At 36.6% G+C, this 21689-nt stretch overlaps 1 protein-coding gene across 2 annotated transcripts in view; it reads left to right on the forward strand.

The window, feature by feature from the left end:
- Window positions 1-21689, forward strand: part of LOC126915821 (ankyrin repeat and SAM domain-containing protein 1A-like) — a 75184-nt gene that overhangs the window by 34602 nt on the left and 18893 nt on the right. For both annotated transcript variants that reach the window (XM_050720874.1, XM_050720875.1), the window contains one exon: window positions 1023-1197. In XM_050720874.1, coding sequence (XP_050576831.1) covers window positions 1023-1197 — 175 coding nt within the window. The remainder of the gene's footprint in view (window positions 1-1022; window positions 1198-21689) is intronic.

Raw genomic sequence — 21689 nt, forward strand, 5'->3', positions numbered from 1 at the left:
TACCCGATTCATATTTTATAACGTTTATTGTGTATAATCGTATCAAGTGATCCGTCCCAATAGATTTCTATCGGATTGGAATCGTTTTTTATTTGGTCTGCACCAGCATGTTTTCGACGCGTGTGCAACGCTCAGAGATGAATCTGGGCGCCTGCTCGTAAACGTTACCGCACGAAATGTCATTTCTAATCCCTTTTTTTTTTTTTTTTTTTTTTAGTAATTCGAGTCTGTATTACTAGTAAAAAAAGCGGGCGTGCTTGGAAATAGGCGGAAAAAGTGGGAAAACTAAATATAATCTAAATATTTGACAATAACGCTTTTATCATAAATAGTTAACTTTCGGTGTATATATCATTTAATTTTCAATTGTATGGGGCAATTTCCCTGCTCAACGTTTTTATGTAAATATTAAACAAAAAAAAAAAAAAAGGAAATTAAACTACTTGGATAAACCAGTTTGTCAGAATTATTTGGTTAGAACTAAACTGTTTTTTTAAACTGAAATCTTAATGAGAAGTGATTATTCATTTGCTCAAAGTATTCTTCTTACGTTATAATTTTAGATTTCCGCTTACTTTATTATTTAAATTATTAAATTACAAAATGCGGAAGAGAACATCTGAAAATAAACATCAACGATGTCATAATTTTCGCAGAAGAATAATTTTATCGCTGTAAAATGCAACTTTTTCTCCAAAAGTAACAAGAAGCTACGAATAATAAAACGACGTATTTCGATCTCTTAATGCAATATCAATTCCTAATTGCATTTGGATACCTTGGATAAACATCCGTAGACTATCTTATCCATTAAATACAATTGTCCATATCCTAAAACCAGAAGAAATTGGATAAACTACTAAACTCACAGGTTGTAAAAATATTAATATCGGAGACCCAATAAAATCTGGCCATCCATTAAAATGTGTCCATAATGGATTTCATCGGGAGTCACCTTTGAAGAAAAAAAGAGGAAAAACAGCAATGAAAAATGCATATACCTGGGTGTTATTTGTTGGCAGGTATACAAACGGCGGTCCCGCGACATGGAAACGGAAACCGACGAGGATTTATTGCAGTTTCCGGCCGGCGGCTCCCTGGACGCTAGCAGCGGATCGTTATCGAGCGTGTCTCTGTCCGACAAGAGCATGTCGACGGACAATGTCGAGGAATACTTCGGGGATGTGCCGTTCGCAGGTAAACAGCATCGCACGCTTGGCTGCACCGCATGACGCTTCTTTCTGCCCACGTGTACATGCATAATCGTTGTGTTACGTCTTTGTTTCTTCTTATTTTGACCGTCTGCCTGACGATGATCGCCATTCCGGCAATCGTCATCCCCGGGGGAAACCAGTGAAATATCACTAACCAATATATAAATATATATATATACATATACATATATAAACACAAAACCATCGAAATGCGTATTTCGATTCACGAAAGTTAGTAACTCATTGGCTCTCCTGCAGAATAATACAATAATTAATCCTGCATAAACAAGCTGATCTTTTATATCCAGTTCTTTTAGTGTTGTACACGGACTTACGAAAAATTTGAAATTACATTATACAGTCAGTTTTTCAGTGCAAAATGTTCAACCATAGTCTGGGCAATCTTCGGTTACTTGGACATACTTCTCTATTTTATTATTTGAATAACTTTCTACCTTCCAGCAAAGGTATTGTAAAATGCTGCAAAAAATGTTGAAATTTATGGAAAAGTTTTAAGTTGATTAATCACAGTATTTTGATCGTCTACATAAGAGTTAAAGGGCGTTTGAAAATAATAAGGCTTAGAAGGGAAATATCGCTGAGAGCACAAGCGAACCAGCTTGTCTACGAAGGGTTAATGACATCAGCGAGTCGACAAACAAGTTTAGATTAGATTTAGATTATTGATTACTTTGTTCACGTAGCACAAAGCAATTTTTATAATTTTAACTTATAAAATTCATATAAAATAGAACTTTATCTATTTTATTATCAAATTTGTCATTGCCATGTAAGAGAATTTATTAACATTAATAATTTACATTTATAACTCGTAGCTTGTAAAGTTTCGCTGATAATATTAGCTTAATTGCGTAAGAGAGTCATGACGATGATTTTCGTACGAAATATTTTGTAACATTTGATTCGTCGAAACGTTCTACGTATCAGGACAACATCGTTCGCGATTGTTGTTTCACGTCGATCGATCGATTATATTTACATCGTGCTTTTGTTTCTACGATTTCGTGTACTATAGGTGGAACAACAACAGGACTTTTCGACTGTCATGGCTTTTTTTCTTTTAATATAACATGGCGATCCGAAAGGTTCAATCTTTAGTATTATACCAGTTTTGTGAGCCACCAATTGTATAGTTTTTACCTTTCTCCGTCTTTCTTTCCATTTCCTTTTTTTCTGACTCGTATTTTTGCATTGTCGCGAATATATGGTTGTCGTATTTTCGTATTTTATACCGGTTTATCGAACGCTGAGCCAATATTTCCATTTGGTGGTTGTTTGCGATGCGCCGGGAACACGATGACGTCACCCTGAGTAAATGTGTCAACGTGTAAAGATACACCGTGAAAGAAGATTTGTATCCACGCGTAGAGATATATCGTTTACGCAAATATTTCGAAACGTTCGCAAGAAAATCGATCGTTTCGATTTCGATTTCAATTCTTGAATCACGATGAAATTTCTTTTGAAAACTGGTTTCTCGACTTACGATTTTTGTAACTTCTCCGTCTCAAACACGGTTACACGACGATTCGAGAGTCATTGTAACACCTTTGTTGCTATTAGAATTTCATTTTTCCTCCTCGGGAGAGATTTACTCTTTTTTCTTTTTTTCTTTTTTTAACCGGGATATTACTGCATCGACTGAGTATAATCGTGTTCAATAATCTTCCTTTAAACGTGAAGATGCAACAACAATGATCTTCAATGAAAAGAGAAACGCAATAGTTGCAGTATTATTAGTACCAGTATTATTGAAGCAATTAACAAAACGCAGAGCTTGTTAGTAGCAGTGAAAATGTCAAACGTCCGTATTACTAAATGTACATACCTAATCTATAAATGTATTGCTAAACCCTCATTACCCTCTCCCAATTAACAAACTAAAATGCAAATTAATAATAATAATAATAATAATAATGATAATAATAATAACAACAATAATAATAATATTTAAGAACGAACCTTCCGGATCCCATGGCAAAAAGGGACAAACAGATTTCGACTAAGCCGGGGGAAGAAAGATAGGCAAAGAGTTATAGAAGGCGAAGGTTTCACGGGTCACAGAATGCCGTAAAGCACGTACAGCCCGTCACTGTCGACTTCTGAAAAAAACAAATGAACGCGCTTTAGTATTAAGAGCTCGATCCTCAACAAGGACGAAAAAAAGAAATAAGAAAGAACAAAGATATAGGAAGGAAGGAAAATACCACTTTATAACGAGACTGCTATTAACTTCGATTGAAATACTCGAACGGGGTGTTGAAGATATATAGAAACCTCTTTGAACGAGGATAAAACGCGCGAAGCGAAGGAATTAATTCCGTCGACTACAGGTTTCGATATTTTAAATAAAACGAGACAAAAAGTGTGTCGCTGGACGAAGTAATCACGATAAATATAACCAGTATCCGCGTTAAATGTTTTTTTGTACAGCGGTTTCGCGCAGATTATTTCCGCGAGACGAATCAGCAGCCGATACCGGAAGTCGTCATCCTTTCCGGCCGCTAGACGTTCGCCCACGGTGGACAAGAAACGCGATCGATAACGTAGAAAGTGCTAGACACGCTCTTGCAATATGCTACGTACGATTAGTATTCGAATAGTTCCTTAGATTATTTTACATTTGTTCGTTTACTGTGATGTATACACGGGTATATAGAGGGTGTCGCGAGAGAAGATTGCAGAATTTGGAAACGTGCTAAATATATCGTAATGGGGTGGAAATGTTTCGTATTAGGTATAAAAGAAACGACAGGAGATTTGTTTGATTTAGTATGATTGGATTATTGAACTTTTATTGCGTTTGATAGAATTAAGAAGAATTATCGAGAAGGGAAATAACGTTTATTTGTTTGTTTTCTTTTTCATAGAGTATTTCTTCGAAAATGTATTATTATGAGTTTGGGTAATTTTGAAACGTAGTTTTAATACGTAGTTCATAGTTACGTTTGTTTCGCTATTTAGTTTTTATTATTATTATGTTTGGTTGAGTATTTTGTTTTCCTTTATTAGTTATGTAAAATATGCTTTACGTAGCATCCTTTCATTTTTGTTGAAATTAGCGGATTAGCTTTTTCATCGAAGTAGTACGTCGCATTTTGCTTTGACTGAGTTTGAGGACACTCTTCTGTTCTCTGAAGCAAGGTTCGTAACGTAAGATGTAATTTTACGTCATTTTTATTTTAATTACATAAATAAAAGACAGCGTGTTACTGTATCAACGACTGTCGATCCTTATAACGTTCGAAACAATCGCTATGAATAATCACTACCAAATCACTATGATCCTTGTTATAAGCTAGAACCCGACGAGTTTTATGTGTGCCGATAAACATGAAAAACTCTTTTTATTTACATTTAAAAAAGAAGAAGTTCCTTTTCCATATTATTTTACTATGGTATTTTTTTTTTGTTTTAGGAAGTACCATAATATTTTTTAATGCTTTCTAAAAGAATACATTCTGTAAACCTTCGTTTCTTACTACTACCCTCTATATACAAACCGTTGTGCGTATTATGTATATGACATATTTGTAAAAAAAATTTATACAGGTTATTATGTCGAATGTTTTATTGATTGTTTTTTTCAATAGAGTATACGTTACAGATCCTATACGTTTATCGAAATACATCGGTGATACTGTTATGTAAATACCCTTCTCGGACGGATACCGATGTATTAGAAAGATACGAATCTTTAATCGTAAAATTGTAGTTCAGTACTTTCAATCATAGTTATACAGTATGCTATAAATCGTACGTATACTCTGTAGTGGCTATTTGTCGTTTTTCTTTCACCTTTTAATTGCACACTGTAACAAAGTATATACTTTGATGAGAGTAAAGTTAGAACGACGAATCGAATTCACTTGAGAAATGTGCAATAGCGATGAAAGATATCGTTCGAAGTATCGGAAAGAGGTTTTAAGCCTGAAAACGTTGGTGGAATTTCAATTCCTTTATGTGAAAGAGAAATATCGTCGTTGTAGATCGTAAAGTTATACCTAAGTGAAAGTATTTCGTCGACATATGGGCGCTGTGATGGGTGCAATTGGCGATATCAGAGAACGTGTCACATTCGTTGGTTAGAAAGTCGTGGATAGATTTCTTCCCGATGTTTCTTTTTTGTTCCTTTTCGACGTTGGTGCTAGATATCTTTTTCTTAGCGTAAGCATACGATATACTGCCGAGTTTCGAAAGTCAAATTAATATTTGAACGTCCATAGATAAATATTTCTCCATTACTAATTAATGAAAAAAAAAAAAACAAGCCAATCAATTATGAATTTACTGCCACGCATCAAATGCCAAGAATATTAAGAGAGGCTCGATATTTTTCTGTATAGTTATTATACTCGTCGGGAATGAAGATTACCCACGACTTCTAAAGGCGCTCCATATATTGTCGAGACTCGTAGGTTAAGCACTTTGATTTGTTACACAGAATTCTATTTCCTGGTATATAAGTACATAGTTTATTTTGTGATTGATTTTCATATTTTATTTTATGTTAAATATGCTTTCGTCTAGTTATTGTAATCGCTCAACGAGTATTCACAAGTAACAGAGAGAGAGAGAGAGAAGTACATATAAATATATATATTCTTAGTTAGATATAAAAACCTAGGCGTAGGGTGGTACTACACTTAGTAAAGTATAACCTAAATATGCGATTATAGTGCGTTATATCGATATCGTTGGTGTGCTATAATAAACGTTATGCTGCTGTGTAATGCGATGTCTTGAATTATTTTTTTGTCGCTTTCGTACGTCCACCGAGCTTTCGTCACTTATCTCTTCTTGGTCCCTATTATCTCTCTTCGCCGCGTCCAATCCCGTTGATGAGCTTGCTTTTCCGGCTCGTTGTCGTTTCCACCTCGTGAAAATGCCTTGTTCTTTAACGTTAATCGAGTTACGCTTTGATTAAAATTCGAGTCGACTATCTCGCGAAACAATGTCGCGACTAAGTGTTCCGTGACAAGTGAAATTATCTTCGTTCAAGTTTTCGTTTCTCTTAACGAACAAATTTTGATTGATGAAAAGGAAAAGTGAGCAAATATAATGACTATTTATTTATATTTCAAATTAATTGTTTTAATTAATTTAATTAGACGAAAAACGACTCGGTTTGGATAGAGACGCGACGTTTTGGAGATGTGTACAGTAAATATTCACAACATGTGACGTTCCTGCTGTGATATTGTTATTTTATTGTGTACGTGAAACTGCATGCGAGTGAAACAAATTGTCGACGAGATTGCGTTCCAAACGTTTTCCTTGGTTTTTTCTCCTTGAGTAAGAGATTAATAATGAAAAATGGCCGAACACGATCGATCGTACAACGATCACGATTATTTTCGATCGAGTCTTTCAAATGGTCCACGGTAAGTTAACAATTTGTACATAAATAATTACATTTACCTTCTTTATTATTATTATTATTATTATTATTTCGATCTAATTGCAACCGCTTCAAATCTTCATGTATATTTTTTCTATATTTCTTCTATCTCATTGTACATATACGCTCTCTGTAAATATTGCAGTGCATTCATTTCCATCCAAGATTTTCGTTTCGAGATTGCTGTTAAAGAGGAAGAATGGAACGTCGAATTTGTCTGCGAACGAAAAGACGATGCATCGATTTATCATTGCACTTGTTTGCATGCATGCTCATTACTGCCATTTTTATCATCCCGGTAATTATGCAACCATGATTGCTACAATCGTATTAGGTTTATCGAAATATTCTGTCCTATTTCGTATCACGCGATACACTGAATCCTGTGTTACGCATTAATATCGAACTAAGTCGATGAGCCTGGATCTAATATTAGTTGGAACATTATTTTCAATCTTCGTTGATAATTCTTAGCAAGTAATATCTACAGTTTCTAATATCCATAAAATTATCCTTAAAATTCAAATTGAAAATTGAAAATTTTTTTTTCACATTTGCAAAAAGTCATCGAAAGATACAAGCGTTGTTTATCGTAACTTCTGTAGACATTTTTAGATTGGCTTCAAACTTTATCGATCTAATCATGACGGGTAGACGAGTCTCGTTACTACACTGTGCATACTTATGCAAATTCATACTTTTACGAATATCATTAGAGAAATGGTACTTGGATAAGAAATTGTTTCACTCAGTAAATATTGTAACAAGTGCTTTACTTTGGATATTTTATATGCATATGTATATCATATGCATCTTGCGCATTTTTTCATTTTCAAATTTTCCATGAACGCACAAAAATCCAATCTAATCGTTATAGTGTTGATACAATTTCAAAAATTGTGTCGTAGAAGACACATGATAGATTCATGAAAAATTTCCACGAGTGTTTGAACACTTTTGTCAACAGCTACATGCGAGCGATTGGTAAAAAGAGTAGCAACGAAATTTTCCAATAGATGCAGCGCTTTCTCTGGTTGTTACGTAATGCGATTTCCGTGGATGCTCGTTCGTCCAGGGGGCGGTGTTCCCGCGCATACGCCCGACGAGAGAGCGGGCACACTGTTGTAATCTAATTGCACGCGTCGCTTTCCGAGTGACGAACGAATGGAAAGTGGAGCAAGGTGAGATTTAACCAACGACACGCGTCCTTTTATATTATTAGCCTCTTAATTATTTTCATCCGTGCGCGCCCGCTTACGCGTTGCATAACCCCATACTGCTGTATAAAACACCGATTTACAATGAATTAGGTGACTGCTATTCAAATCCTCTTGAACAAGTCCGCTTCCGGTCAGTGGACGTCATCGTCGGTGTCTTCTTCGTTTGAAGATGAGTTTCTTAATCAATGCGTCATTGCACTGTGGGCTCAGTTGTGGGTTTAAATTGACGGCTATACGTATAAATGGCTTAAGGGTGGGTTTATATCGTGTCCTCGGAGGAAGTTTTATTCTTGCGTTGTAATTTATTCTTGATTTTATTCTTTATCGAAATTGATGCATTTATCTATTGATTGAATTATATTATATATTATAGACACACATTCCTCTAAACACTTTCGTTGTCGCATCATTCTTTCAGACAAGGCAAATATCAGTCACTGACAGATATTTGCTAACAAGCAGAATAAACTGTAAGATTGTATATTAAACAAGTGATTGCAGCACTTTGAAGCGATTGTAGAATCTTACAGAAAGGATTATAGACCATCTAATATCATCAATTATCACGAAGATCTTGCTGAATTGCATTATTCATGATAAAGCAAATATTTCGATCAGATTCGGTATTTCTTAACAAGGAAGTCATTTAACAGCGATGTTTGAAAAATATCTGTTCCATGCCGTTAAATCATTCGAACCTGAATTATTTTTAACAAAATGAAACTTAACGTCTTTTATTTATTATTTATTTTAAATTAACTTTAGCATAAATTAAAGAAGGGATTTATACTTCTATTTATTTTTCATTTACTATACTTTCGTAATCACCAGAACATGATTATCGTGTACTGGCAACCATTCTATAGCGTTTCTGGGGCAATAATTCATCGTCGCCAGAGAAACTACCGGTCTGTACATTAACGTGATATCTGCAGATAGCCGGCGTGTCGCGTTAAATCAACAAACGAACCAGTCTGCCTTATCGACGCGACGGCGTGAGTTACGCGGCTTGCGCGTTTTCAGTGATAACAGATGCACGCGTGCATCTACTGCGCTCTTCTCTGTGCTATCGCGTACTCGAAAGGGTCCGCTTGTCGTAGGTTGAGGATTTTCGATAATAACCACCTCTATCTACTTAAGCTTTGCTTACAAAGTCTTCCATTCTAAACTGTTTCGCATCAACTCTTTTTTTAGATGTTTAAGCACATCGTTAGCGAAACAGATGTTAATAGGAAATATAACGTCTACATTAGTCAGCCGAGGAACGTATGTTAAATGGTAGAGAAAATATTTTGTAGAAGATGTTTTAACAAGAAGTATTTATTCATTGTACAAAGTAATATCTGAAGACTATTGTCCAAGACTTTTGGGCGTAGAATGACATAGCTAGTTTTAGGCAGAGTCTAAAGATTAGTTAGTTGTATCACGAATTAAAGATATTATAAAATATGCGAAGGAATTTGAGCAGTCATAGTCAAAATTGACATTTAAATTTTATGGCTGCTTCACTTGTAACTATTCATTATGAAGCAGAAATTGTGTTTAAAATATTAGAGAGGTAACACGAATGTTGAAAGTAAGATTCCTCATATTTAATCTTAATCCAAGTAAATCTAACTTTATGGGAAGAAATGAAAAAGGTTGAAACGGGAGATGAAGGCAGAAATGAATAGTACATATTTTAGGATAAAATTGTTGGAGGGAAGTTATCAGCCGAGGTTGCGTGTTGACTTAGGACTAACGACCTCCTCATCCAATATTAGATCAATTTTGTATACAATGATGTAAGCCAATCTTGGTGAATTCGTTATATCCTAGTACTAAAGATAAGTACTTTAATTAATTGACTTGATATGTAGCTACACGATTATTATAATATAACACGCATGCAGGAAGACTTTGAAAATTGATAGAATTACTAAATAGTCATTTACATTTTCGTTTTATAAAAATGTTATTTGATTGAAAGGCTAGAATTAATATTCAACGTTCCTTGATTATAGTCTATAGTTATCGTAGAATGTCGAAAGCAAGGAAAGTCTACGTTCTATATTTAGATCATTTATTTGCAACACGAAAGCCCCGTACGGTTAACCTAATATTCAAAGTGGTTTCTAATTACAGTTACAGAGTACGCAACGTGAACAAAAAAGGAGCAATCAAATGTCGAGACCAGTTGTTCATGTAAATCAGACTTTATATTCGGATCTTCGATTTGCAGAACGACCATTCTGGTGTATGGACTTGATGTTATAACATCGAACAACTGTTGTTCACGGTTATGCAGCATTTTGTATCAAGAAAAAACGAAATCTCCATTGCTTGACCGGGATCTAAATCCGGGCCTTCCGTTTCCCGGATGACTGCTCTATCAATTGAGCTGCGCTTGACACGTTGCTGATAGATTCTTCCTTCCTAATTCGAAGCTGTTAGAATGCAATTTCATTTATATCTAACTTTAGCTACTATAAATTAAAAATTTATGCCAATCCACACGATATAAGTTTCTTTTTATATAACGTTTAACGGAAGCTCTCGAAACCTCGTTGAAAAATCTATTCCAATCTACGCTATTTATTTATTTAGTATACATTATTTCGAAGTTATAGCATATCTAGAGATATCTTGATCTCAATGAAAAATAATTGCCATTTATTGGAAGCTCTCGAAATATTAATTCCTCTATAGCAGAGAATATCGGAGTTCTCTGGAAACTCTCGAAACCTCGTTTAAAGACATACTTTAATTTATATTACTTATTTATTGTACGCTATTTAGAGATTAGACACATATCTAGAAGTCTGTTTATTTCAGCGAAATATAATTGTTATTTAATTAAAATTCCATATGACGCTGGATGATAATGTACTACATGGAACAGTCGCTCATGATTGAGAATAAACTGGCTGTTTGTATTAAACCAAACTAGTCTATCTACAGCAGGTACTGCTTCGACACACTACAATCTCTCCACCTGCAAGGTAGAATCGAAGCAAAATTCATTAATAACTCTGTAATACACAGTGAAACGTTTAAATAGCCGTGAACGAGCGTGCAAACGAGGTGATCCTAGATGAATTTTCTAGTCCGTAGCTAATGGACGCTGCAGTTACACATTGTCGCATAATTCGGCTCGGTTAACGTCACTCGTCCGATTTGGCAGCAGCGTCCGCATGAACGTTAATATACCGGCTACAATAAGGCAAACCGCATCATGACATCCGGTGGAATACGGTACATGTTACGGCACAAGCACGCGTTCCCAAAGGGATAACAGCTCGACGCAACTCGACCATTCGTCGTTACACGCCTGTTCCATACGGGAGAAAAACCGTGGTCGAACGAACGCAATCGAGTTTCTAATCACCGAGCCGCGTTTTTTTCCTGCTGGAATTTCGGGCCATCGCTTCAACGTTCGTTTATTGAAACCGTTGGCACCCATTGTTGCGACACGGATCGCTTCTGACCAGGAGAAATTTTTGCGTGATGGTACATACCGGTATAAAATAGTTTTCCCATTTTTCCATTGCCGTTAGTTCTCTCTTTTAGGAGAATTAAATAAAACTTTAGTTGATCGAGTTTAGTATGGTGTTTATGGGTTGGATAGTTTGTCCACTGAGAGTTAACGAATAAAGTAATTAAACGAAAAGAAGAAATTAAGCTTAAAGCTTTAAAGGTTAGCTCCGAAGAATAAGATTTTATAAAGCGAATATAGCGTGTAGAAACTAAATCATAATATTTTAAATCTTTTCTTTCTTCCTGCCGATAATGTAGTCAAATATTAAAATACAAATTTTAGAAAAGTTGATTGAAAAATAAGAATACCGTTTTCACTAGTTATGCGTTACACATTTCCTGCAGCGAAAGGACAAAGTTCAACTATTGGTTTTTGCAGTAATTTTGCGCTATCTGATACATCACACGCTTCAGGAAAGTAATATCCTGTTTTCCATTATCACTCACTGTAACTAGTTTTACAGGAGAAAAAGAAATACATAGTGTATGCAAGTAGACATTTCAACACGTACAGCAGTGAATGCATCGAAAATACATTTCAAAGCACGTAGCAAGACTTGTCGGAGAGAAGACGCGTACATAGAGAACAGGACAACGTCTCGTTTGACAAATGATACGTTATATCTTATCGCTGTTTATCTCTTCGTTCGTACCCAACAATCTCTTACCATCTTCGAATAAATCAGTATTCAGTCTCCGTTCTGGCATCTCGCTAGAAGGCTTTTGACAACATAGAATTTTTTTCAATTTGTTCATTCTCCACCGGATCATTCTCTTCTTCTCAGATTTCTCGAATTTGTAGAAATCTCGATAAGTGAAAAGAACCTTCTTTCGTAAACTATTGCCGTTAACTTACTCGTTGGATTTTAGTTTATTCTATGGAAATTTAAAGAAAAATCTATTTCTTAAAACGCGTGTTCTCCTATTGTATGAGAAATACGAAGACTAATAAATATGATGAAATATAATGATCTTGAGTGACTTTAAGCCTTAGCTTTCAATTCAATTTATTCTTATCTCTTAATAGGAATAAGTCAAATGTATCTTATTAATGTGCTTTGTTTCTGAGTGAAATTTAAATACAGTGAAGTAAATATTGGAACAGGAATTAATAATGGAACAGAAAAAATTAACAGTGCAAAATTTTGTAAAATAATTGCTATTATAAGAAGAAATTATCTAGTTGAATGGTGTATTGACTGAATGGTAACAGAAGTTTCGTTCGTGTAACGATTTCCTCCAGGATAAAAAATACGAGGTTCGTCGAACGACAAGTTGCAACGTAGGGAACCGGAACTCACTTTCAGTGGGCTGGTTAACTTCTCATTGTGTTCCGTTTATGACCGTGACGAAAAAGTACGTACCTTTTTGTCGTCAACCGGAAGAACGCGGAAATCCGTGCTCGAAATCGACAATCGTTAAAACCACAATTATAATGGAACCCTGTTTAACTATTCTCAGTACTCTGTGAACGAATCATCAATTTTTAATCCGTGATATTTAGACATTGTGAACGTAAAGTGCTATAGAAGTAATAGATTCTCCGTGTTTTTCAGAATCTTTCTTCTTTATTAAAATTCTAAAATTCAAGAATTAGAGAAATTTTATAGAGGAATTTATCAGAGATCATTCCAGCTGTTTGGCGTTTCAATGTCTAAATTTGTCTACATTCCAGGTTGCCTCGCAACTAAGGGCTAAAGTTGTCTTCACTAAATAGTGTTCGGAAACCACTTTCTTAGTACATAGTTTGTCACAGTCACTGGCAATTTACGTTGCTTGACGCTAAACTAGCAGTTCATTCTTCTTTAGATATTCTCATTGTCAGGTATTATTAGATACACTTGAACTTGTTTAGATATTTATGTATACGTTTTAGTCGAATTAAAAAGCCTAATTATCCAAATATAAATTCGATCTATTTCCAATCACCTATTAGTCATCCGCTAATAAAAAATAATGATTCATAATTAAATTATTTGTTCAGAAGGCTATTCAATTTCCAATGATCCACAACGATAATTAAAATATCACTCGAAGCATTATTATCTTTCTCTATCACCAACACGTGGCTTCAGTAATCAACATTGATTCACACGTTGTCACACGTGTTCTCCTCTAAAGACATAAATCTCAACAAAAGCAAAACAAGAATACAAATCACGTAATACCTGACTTCCAAAATATTATTCAGCCTATCATTTTGTTGTGTCCATTTTCCCTGTGTATTTAGGGAGATTTCTAATCAATGACCAATGCTCGTTACGAAATTAATTTCAAACAGCGATACACGAGCTCTTCCCAGCGAGTAACCGCACCGCAGTTCGCTTATCGCGTCACATGTTCGAATTATCTATGAGTTTGCTGGTAGCTGGCCAAACGCGAAGAAAAGTCACTGGAAACAGTCGTGCCGCCGAAAGAATGCAACGACGGTATCGCGTGACTCATGCATCGCGGGTTTTATGCATTCCTCCGTGATGTCATAATCTCTCTCTCTCTTTCTCTCTCTCTCTTTCTCTCTCTCTCTCTCGCGCGCGCGAGAGTTTCTTCCCTGTTGTGGGAAATCTTCGATCTCGTTTTATGTATCTTATATCACGAATCTCGTTTGCGTTCGTTCCGCTCCATTAATCGTGTCTTGGCTCTAAAAACGAGAAAAAGCAAAAAAAATGTATCGTGATTTATCGCGCATAGTCGTTGAAGGATTGCAGAGGAAAAAAGTAAGGAGAAAATGGCCCTAGGTTGATTCTGTTACGGGAAACTCGTTTGATCGATGTTGGCTTGATTGCTGGGTGAAAGAGTATATAATTGTAGGTAATTTGTGACACGAAAGATTTTATTGAATTTCTATATATCTATGTTCGTTCCATATATATCATGTAAATGAAAGATGTATTTACGACTTGATTTCATAACATCGCTGTATGGCGCATTATTGGGTAACAATGTAATACTTGAAGGGGAAACTGATTAGTAACATAAGAAGTATGGCAAAATTAAGTATACGATCTTCTCCAGATTTTCAAATGGATGAACTTGTAGGTGCACTGGTTGTTAGGAAATAACGACTAAATATTTTTAAGAGAAATGAAGCTTAATTAACGAAGAAATACAATATTACAAAACGAATGTGTCATTCTTTCGATGAATTCAGATAAATTCTATCTGTTATACCCGATTGATTTTGAGATATACATCCTGTCTTATTTTAATCTAACTGCGTAATTATCTTCTAAACTCCTACGTTGTAAACTATTCATTATTCGAAGCATATCTTAAAGCATTACATTTTTCAAGTAAAACTTACTTTGTTGTAAAACTTATCGTTTAAAAGAGAAGATAAGACAACGTGGTGCTTTCTTACTCGTGTTTTTCTTATGTTCCATACGGTAAGTTTTACGATATTACAGTTAAAATGACTTTTAAACTAATCATTTATCGATCCAAGTATCTTAATATTTTCTTGTAAAGAATTAAAACGCGCATCGAATGGTGTATAAAAAATGTATAGGTCTATTTAGAAAAGAACGAAAGTCGCTTTGAAATCTCAAAGGCACGTCCATCTAGATAAATCTTGTGACCGTCACAAGATGTTCCCCACGGAACAAAGTAAGTTTCACGTAAAATATTTTTTCGAATAATAAGTAGTTTGGAACTTGGAAGATAATATAATTGCACGAATAGATTAAAATAAGATATCTTATATTTTTCTCAAAAATAAGATCTCCAACACGATTTCGTTACTCTCCAATTTCTACTTATCTTCACCTATAGAACCTTCTTCGCTGGAATTGTACAGCAATTTACGATATACGAAGTATATGCAATTGCCTCGGAAAGTAAGTTAACGGTCTTACATTTAAACTTTTAGCGGGAGCGTTAACTTATTTCCCAAGGCGACTGTATATTCTCTTAAATCGTACGTCTTCATAATCGTCGTTCGCAGAGACATCAACGCCTGAAACACGGCAATAAATCGTAATTCCAGGCGAATCTACGGTCGAATTCGAGGAAGAGGTGCGGTTCGTGCGAGCATAAAACGTATCGCGAAAGGATGTTCTCGCTTTCGCGGGCTCACTCATGGCTTTTATCGGCGTAATTACTCGTTGCTCACGCGCGTCTATTGATCTTAAACGGAAGCAACCGGAGCCTTCGCTCGCACGCAGCGCGAATTTTAATGGGAGACGTACCGTTTCCTCCGCCGCAGAATGGATTAGTCATGACCTCCAAGAAGTTTCCCAGAAAGCCAGAGTAACGAACCGCCGTCGTCGCCTCTTCTAGATGAGTGACGTGTTCTTACAAGTTATATCTTGCACGAGAGTGTCGTGTGTTGCTCGGGTTCCTCTTCATCTTGTTAACCGGTTCGATGGTTAATAATTTGCTTCGATCGTGAGAATTAGCAACGCATTTTTCTTTGGGGTCGTTGATCGATTGTTGCGGTTCAATTTAGTGTTTTCCGAATACAACTTGCTGCTCCGAATGCTTCGAGGATGCTTTTGTGGGATATTTCTTGGTTAATTCTCGGTATGTATATTGTTGAGATAATTATTACACTTTTCTTCAGTATGAAGTGGAGGTTATAGGGGATTATAGATTATAAACAATCTTTGTCGTTAAAAAACTTGAATCAGTTGAAAGGGATAATCGTTTGCAGCGATTTTTGTTTCCTGTGTATTTAAGGCAACCGTTGGATTCTAACAATTGTAATTCAGTACTGATGCGCTATACCTATCGCAAATACCGTATCGATATACGAGTATTCAGTTGTTGGCTCTAAATTTGCATCATTTACTTCCTCTTTCTTCAATATTCCATTAAAATACGTTAGGATGAATTATCCAAAAAAGGTAAATTATTTAAAGACATTTGACTGTATAGTACCAAAGCACAGGAAGACTAATGGCTAATGGATTAGTTGATTCAACCTTCAGTCCAATGTACATTTCAAAATCAAGTTCGATGTGAAATTACGTCTTCCTCTGTTATCTCATCATCTTCGTGTCAGCTTACATTATACGCGACTTTGTTCAGGTATAAGGCAATTACGTAGCACGCAATCCACGAACAAGCGCAAGTTTTGCCTTGAAAATGTGTCTTCCATTCATTAACATGACAATGTCCGACCCTGGTCAGCTGAAACGAACCTTCACCATATGCAAGCGCGTTCCCCGCAAGTGTAGATTCATTGTCTGTTTTGTACCATTCAATTCTTTCTCAGGGTCGTCTGAGTGTTTTCGGGGACCTGGAACATTGCAGGCTCCGTAAACTGACTGATAAGCTGTTCTGCGAAGCAAAGTTCACGCGAATGCAGTCTCAAGATCACATCTTAAATTCACAAAAATTCCAAATAAATTTAACGTTTGTTTTATAGAAGTTTAATTATCCTCCAACACCAAATTGGATCATGTCGACACAGCTAACACAAAGAACCTGTACTCTGTGAAAAATCCGGTAATAAGTCAATACTTTACACCTACACGACTGTAAAAGAAACCATTGTTCCTTTGTGTAACTAGAACAAACCATCTACATACCCATAATCGTCACAAAACTACGAAACTACGCAACTATGAAAATTTCACGATCTCTAAAAGCTCATTGCAATAGCATCTGACTATAATCACTAATCCTCAAGAATTCTATCTCAAAACCATCTTCTCTATCCTCACAAATTCCTCAATCCAAAACTAGGTTACTCCGCATACCAAAACTCAAGTAACTGGCAAAAAAAAAAGAAAAAAAAATGCAGATTAATATACCGATGACGAAACATTCTCGACATCCTCTCATCTTTCTCCTTCGCACCATCCTAACCAACAGTAGCATAATTCGGTCTGGGGTCCCAGCAAACTCTAGTCCCATCTCTGGGGTCATCTTTCCACGCGACCAACACACACTACATAGTCCTATACGAGTCGGGTGACTTTTTACGCGTCTCTGTTCCTCCTTACCGGCCGTTCGCCTCTCCCTTCCCTTTCTTTGCTGTCCGGCTGCTAAGTGCGGGTGGCGAGGACCGGACCTCCTCCCCCCTCTCCTCACGCTACTCCTACTCGAACACGTTGCCACCACCACCACTACCACCGTTGCAACCGCTCCTCGTGGATCTAACACGTTCGAATTAGTCGTCTCGTTAAGCAGCCTCGTGGCGCGTCGTCGATCAACTCCGTCGTTTGTGTTTGCCTCTCTTGGATCACCAAATCTTTAGTCGTTTGGCGAACGACAACGAGAAACAACGATTCAACGCCGCGGACCGGTTCGTCGCGTGTTCCTCTGACCGATGCACGCCACAACCACGGATCCTCCGGTGCTGAAATCGAACTGGAACTACCTGCGCCAACCTCGATCGCTTTGTAGACCGGTTTCGTTCTTCCATCGGGCTTCCAACTGGAATCCCTAGTCTACACGAGTTTGCTCAGAGAAGCTTTATTTGAGGTTAGGTTAGACAAAAGTTGGGGAAATTATACGAAATTGAGATTTGTATTTGAGTGTTGGGTTATGCTAGGTCGTGTGATGATACAGGAGAATTTGTGAGGTGATATAAGCCTTTCGGTAGTTTGTGAAGAGACGTGTATGTTCTTGTATAATCGTTTCTCTTTTTCTTTTTTTTTTATTTCTTTCTTTCGACTGTTCCAAACTTCATCAGTTGTTCATTAGAGATTTTTTTGCTATTGGATAATTGTAGGAGTATCAGGTTTCAAGTTGATGAACAGCTGGTACTTTTTTTGTGAAATTCACAATATTATTGGGATTAAAGAAGAGACGATTAATAAATGAACAAGAAACGAATTTTCATCTTCAACCTGAATTATTGAACAGTCGATATACGAAAACAAATATGTATAATCGCTAAAAAAAAATTACGATTAAGTTATCTCACAAAAAATTCGGACATCAGAATTACTCATGTTCAATAAATCCCTGGACAAGAATCTATAATTATAGAGAAAGAAATGATTATTTATCGGCAGAAGTCCAATCAAGTTGTAAATTAGTATTCGTCGACTGATAATCAAACAGCTGATTATCGAAAACATCAGTAAACAGATATCTGATCGAAGAGGAAGGGAAATTCGTCGAAGGCACGGTGCTTGAATCACGCACAGGTAGACTGGAGGAGGCAGCGTAAGGTCACGTGTTTTCAGTCGAAGGAGGATCGATAGAACCGCTGGAGTCAGCCGCCAGTGTACAGTGGGACGAAGATCGATCGAGGCAGGTGGATCATCGCGCGCGGCTCGTAGTCAGGGCGTGTCGCTCGAGTTCAGAAAACTTGGTTTCGTTACTGAGCAGCTGAGAACCGCTCTAGTGGAATTACAGTGCGAGCACCAGTCTACCATTTAATACTGGCGCGTCAAATTGTGTGGCGCTAAAATTGTGATCTACACTCAAGTGCAATTGTCATTCGTGTCTCTGAAACTTGTATTATTATATTAAATTTTTATTTACCGTACGATGACAAGTGTATAAGAGAAAAGTGCAAAAGTTGGATAGTGTACAAACAAGTGAAAACACGAAGAAATTTTCGAGAATTATTATATGTTATTATAGTGTCTGGTTCCTTAGAATAGAAAAGCGGGAAGTACTGATAATTGATAATACACAGGATACTTCAGGAACTTGCGAGAAAAACTGATTCATCCACAGGGTGTGTATTTTTATTTTTTATTTCAAAGTAAATGATAATCAGGATATAGTATCTCTTTTTAATGAAACAACGAAAGTATTAGCTACTTAATGTCGTGATTATGTGAACAATTCCCTGAACAATTAACAGTTAGAGCACGATATTAGATCTACGACGCTCCCGTCAAATATCTCGAAAACAAAATTCCCGAAAGCTATACGCAAATGAGCGAACATCGCATAAAACTGCTGGCAGCGGTAAACATCGAAATTACGTCTCGCTAAATGCCGGTACTCGTTGCGTTATCTTGCAGCAGACGGTCGAAATCGAGCGCGTGTACGTACGGGTGCAACAGCTGCGTAGAAATTTTTACGAAACGATACACACGCCTCGACGGTGCGGAGTCCGGTTTTCCAAAAGTCAGCAATTTGCCGACCGGTCGCGGTCATGTAACCGTGCGGTCATTGTTCGTAGTTTGCGAACTCGGAAGGCGCGCGTATCGTATCCTGCAAGGAGGAAAAAGGACATCTGGCGAACCGATGGAAAGAGAAGAAAAGATAGGGGGGACGGGTGTCGCGTCCGTAATGGGCGAACGTTGGACTTTCTGCGCTTTCCTCGGTCTTGTTATGTATCCTCCCTTGTTTCGACGTGTTCGTGCACGCACGCGCGCGCGCGCTCAACCGTGCATTAGTGTCACGTGCAGTCAACGAGGGAATCCTGCGTGACCGAAGTTCCTGGCGTGCCTCGCAAAAACCGTGATACTTGTTGCTCGTCGCGTGGCTCGATGTAATAATAGTTTGTCCATTCGTTGCGTCATTATTTGAGGACGCGTCGCGAGTCGAGAAATCGCGCCGTCTCGATATCATTCGTGGGGACAGTGCGGGCACATCGTTCGAGAGAGACAGAGAAAGGTTATTGAGTTTGCGTAACGAATTAACGAGCGCCGAGACGACCAGGTAAATATATTAAGGCGTTTGCGAAGATATACGTTTTGGGTTGGATTTAGGTTATTCAAGTGACATGAAAGATGCAAATAAGAATATTTTTTACACTTTGGAAAGGGCCAGATAATGATATAAATATTTACTGTATTATCAGCAATAAGTATCAGAAGAATTATCATTGGTTACTTTTATTGACAAAGTGTAGAATACTTTGTTTTATATAATGTTAATAAAAAGTAGAGGATAGCTTGGCTTCGGAGGGGCACAAATAACAGAGTTTTAATAAAATAATTTGAAAATAAATACAATGGAAAACATTCATTCGGTTTGTACTATATAAATATCATCGAGCATTCTAATACTTATTGTTGAATTTCCGATATAATATAAATTATAAATGAAGGAAATTCTTTCGTAAGAATCATTCGTAAAAAGACACTTAAAAAATGAGTAATACCCTCATATTTAGAAATCATAAAAAGATAAATTGATAAAGTAAAATGTGATCATAAAAAGGTGGATGGAGATTATTGAAATCATGTTGACCTTTAATTAAAGATCAGGTTCTTTTAAAATTAGATTAAACACAATTGCATCCTTTAAACGCGAGTATACTCGTTAATTGCTTGATTGAAACCTGTTATATCATTCTCGTGGCGCTCGTTGGTACAATTTACACGAGTTTCTTGCTCGGTTTTTATAGCTTCCACCTGTCTTGCTTTTCTACGTTCCGTCTTACAACAAAAAAGGATAGCTATCTCGAACGTAGTTAAGCCAGCACAGGTACAATCAGGTACATGCGTTCTTCTACCTGCGGAACCGCGTTCTTTCGTCGAAACGCATTCTTTCAGAGAAAACATTGACAAGGTGAGCTAGAGATATTTCCTTCGCGTTGAATTATATCCAGAGCACTAAAACGGTGTTCAGCTGCTTCTAGTACTACTCTACTAACCCGTGAGCAAGGCTAATTTCTAAACTAAAATATTCTATCGCATAGCAGCATCCATAACACTGACAGCGCTGGTAATCAAGAAATATCAATCCGTGTAATACAAATCATGACATAGCAAGGTTGTAAATTCAAACATCAAAAAGCAGTACCGACTGATGTCTTAGAACTGTAGACTCATTTAAAGCCGTATACTGCAGTCTGTTTTAGCGTTCTACTTTTGTCTAATTATCATTTATAACCAGAAGAATTGCAAGTATTAATCTGTTAACCAAGGAAAATGATTTCACTCGGATTCTTTATATCTTAGACATAGCAATTTCTTTGTGTGTGGATTCCTATATTTTAATATATCGTTCTGTGTTCGTTGAAAATAGCCTGTATGATATTTATATTTGGAAAAATAAAAATTGACCTATTTGATTATATTTATGATTGCAGCACGACTCGGTTAAAAGACTGAAAAATTGTGAGGAAATATTGTTACAAAAATACGCACAAATTTTTATTCCCCTATAAAGTACATCGACTTCGTATTAAAATTTCGTTTATACAACCTTGGCCAAAGTTTCAGGTTTTTATGTGCCCATATTTCTGTCAATTTTTTGTCCCGGTATCTTAAAACTTGGTTACCTTGACTACTCTGACGATCTCGTATATCGTGATCGTTACTATATTACCGTTCTATTCTATTTATTCTATTATCCTGGTACCGCGGATTAACGAAGAACATTAGAAACTCATTAAGAACACGGCGTAGGGACATCTTTCTCGTAGAATTCGTGTTGTCCGGCTAGGTTATTTCCGGC

This window comes from Bombus affinis, chromosome 4, assembly GCF_024516045.1.
Source record: "Bombus affinis isolate iyBomAffi1 chromosome 4, iyBomAffi1.2, whole genome shotgun sequence".
Lineage (NCBI taxonomy): Eukaryota > Metazoa > Arthropoda > Insecta > Hymenoptera > Apidae > Bombus > Bombus affinis.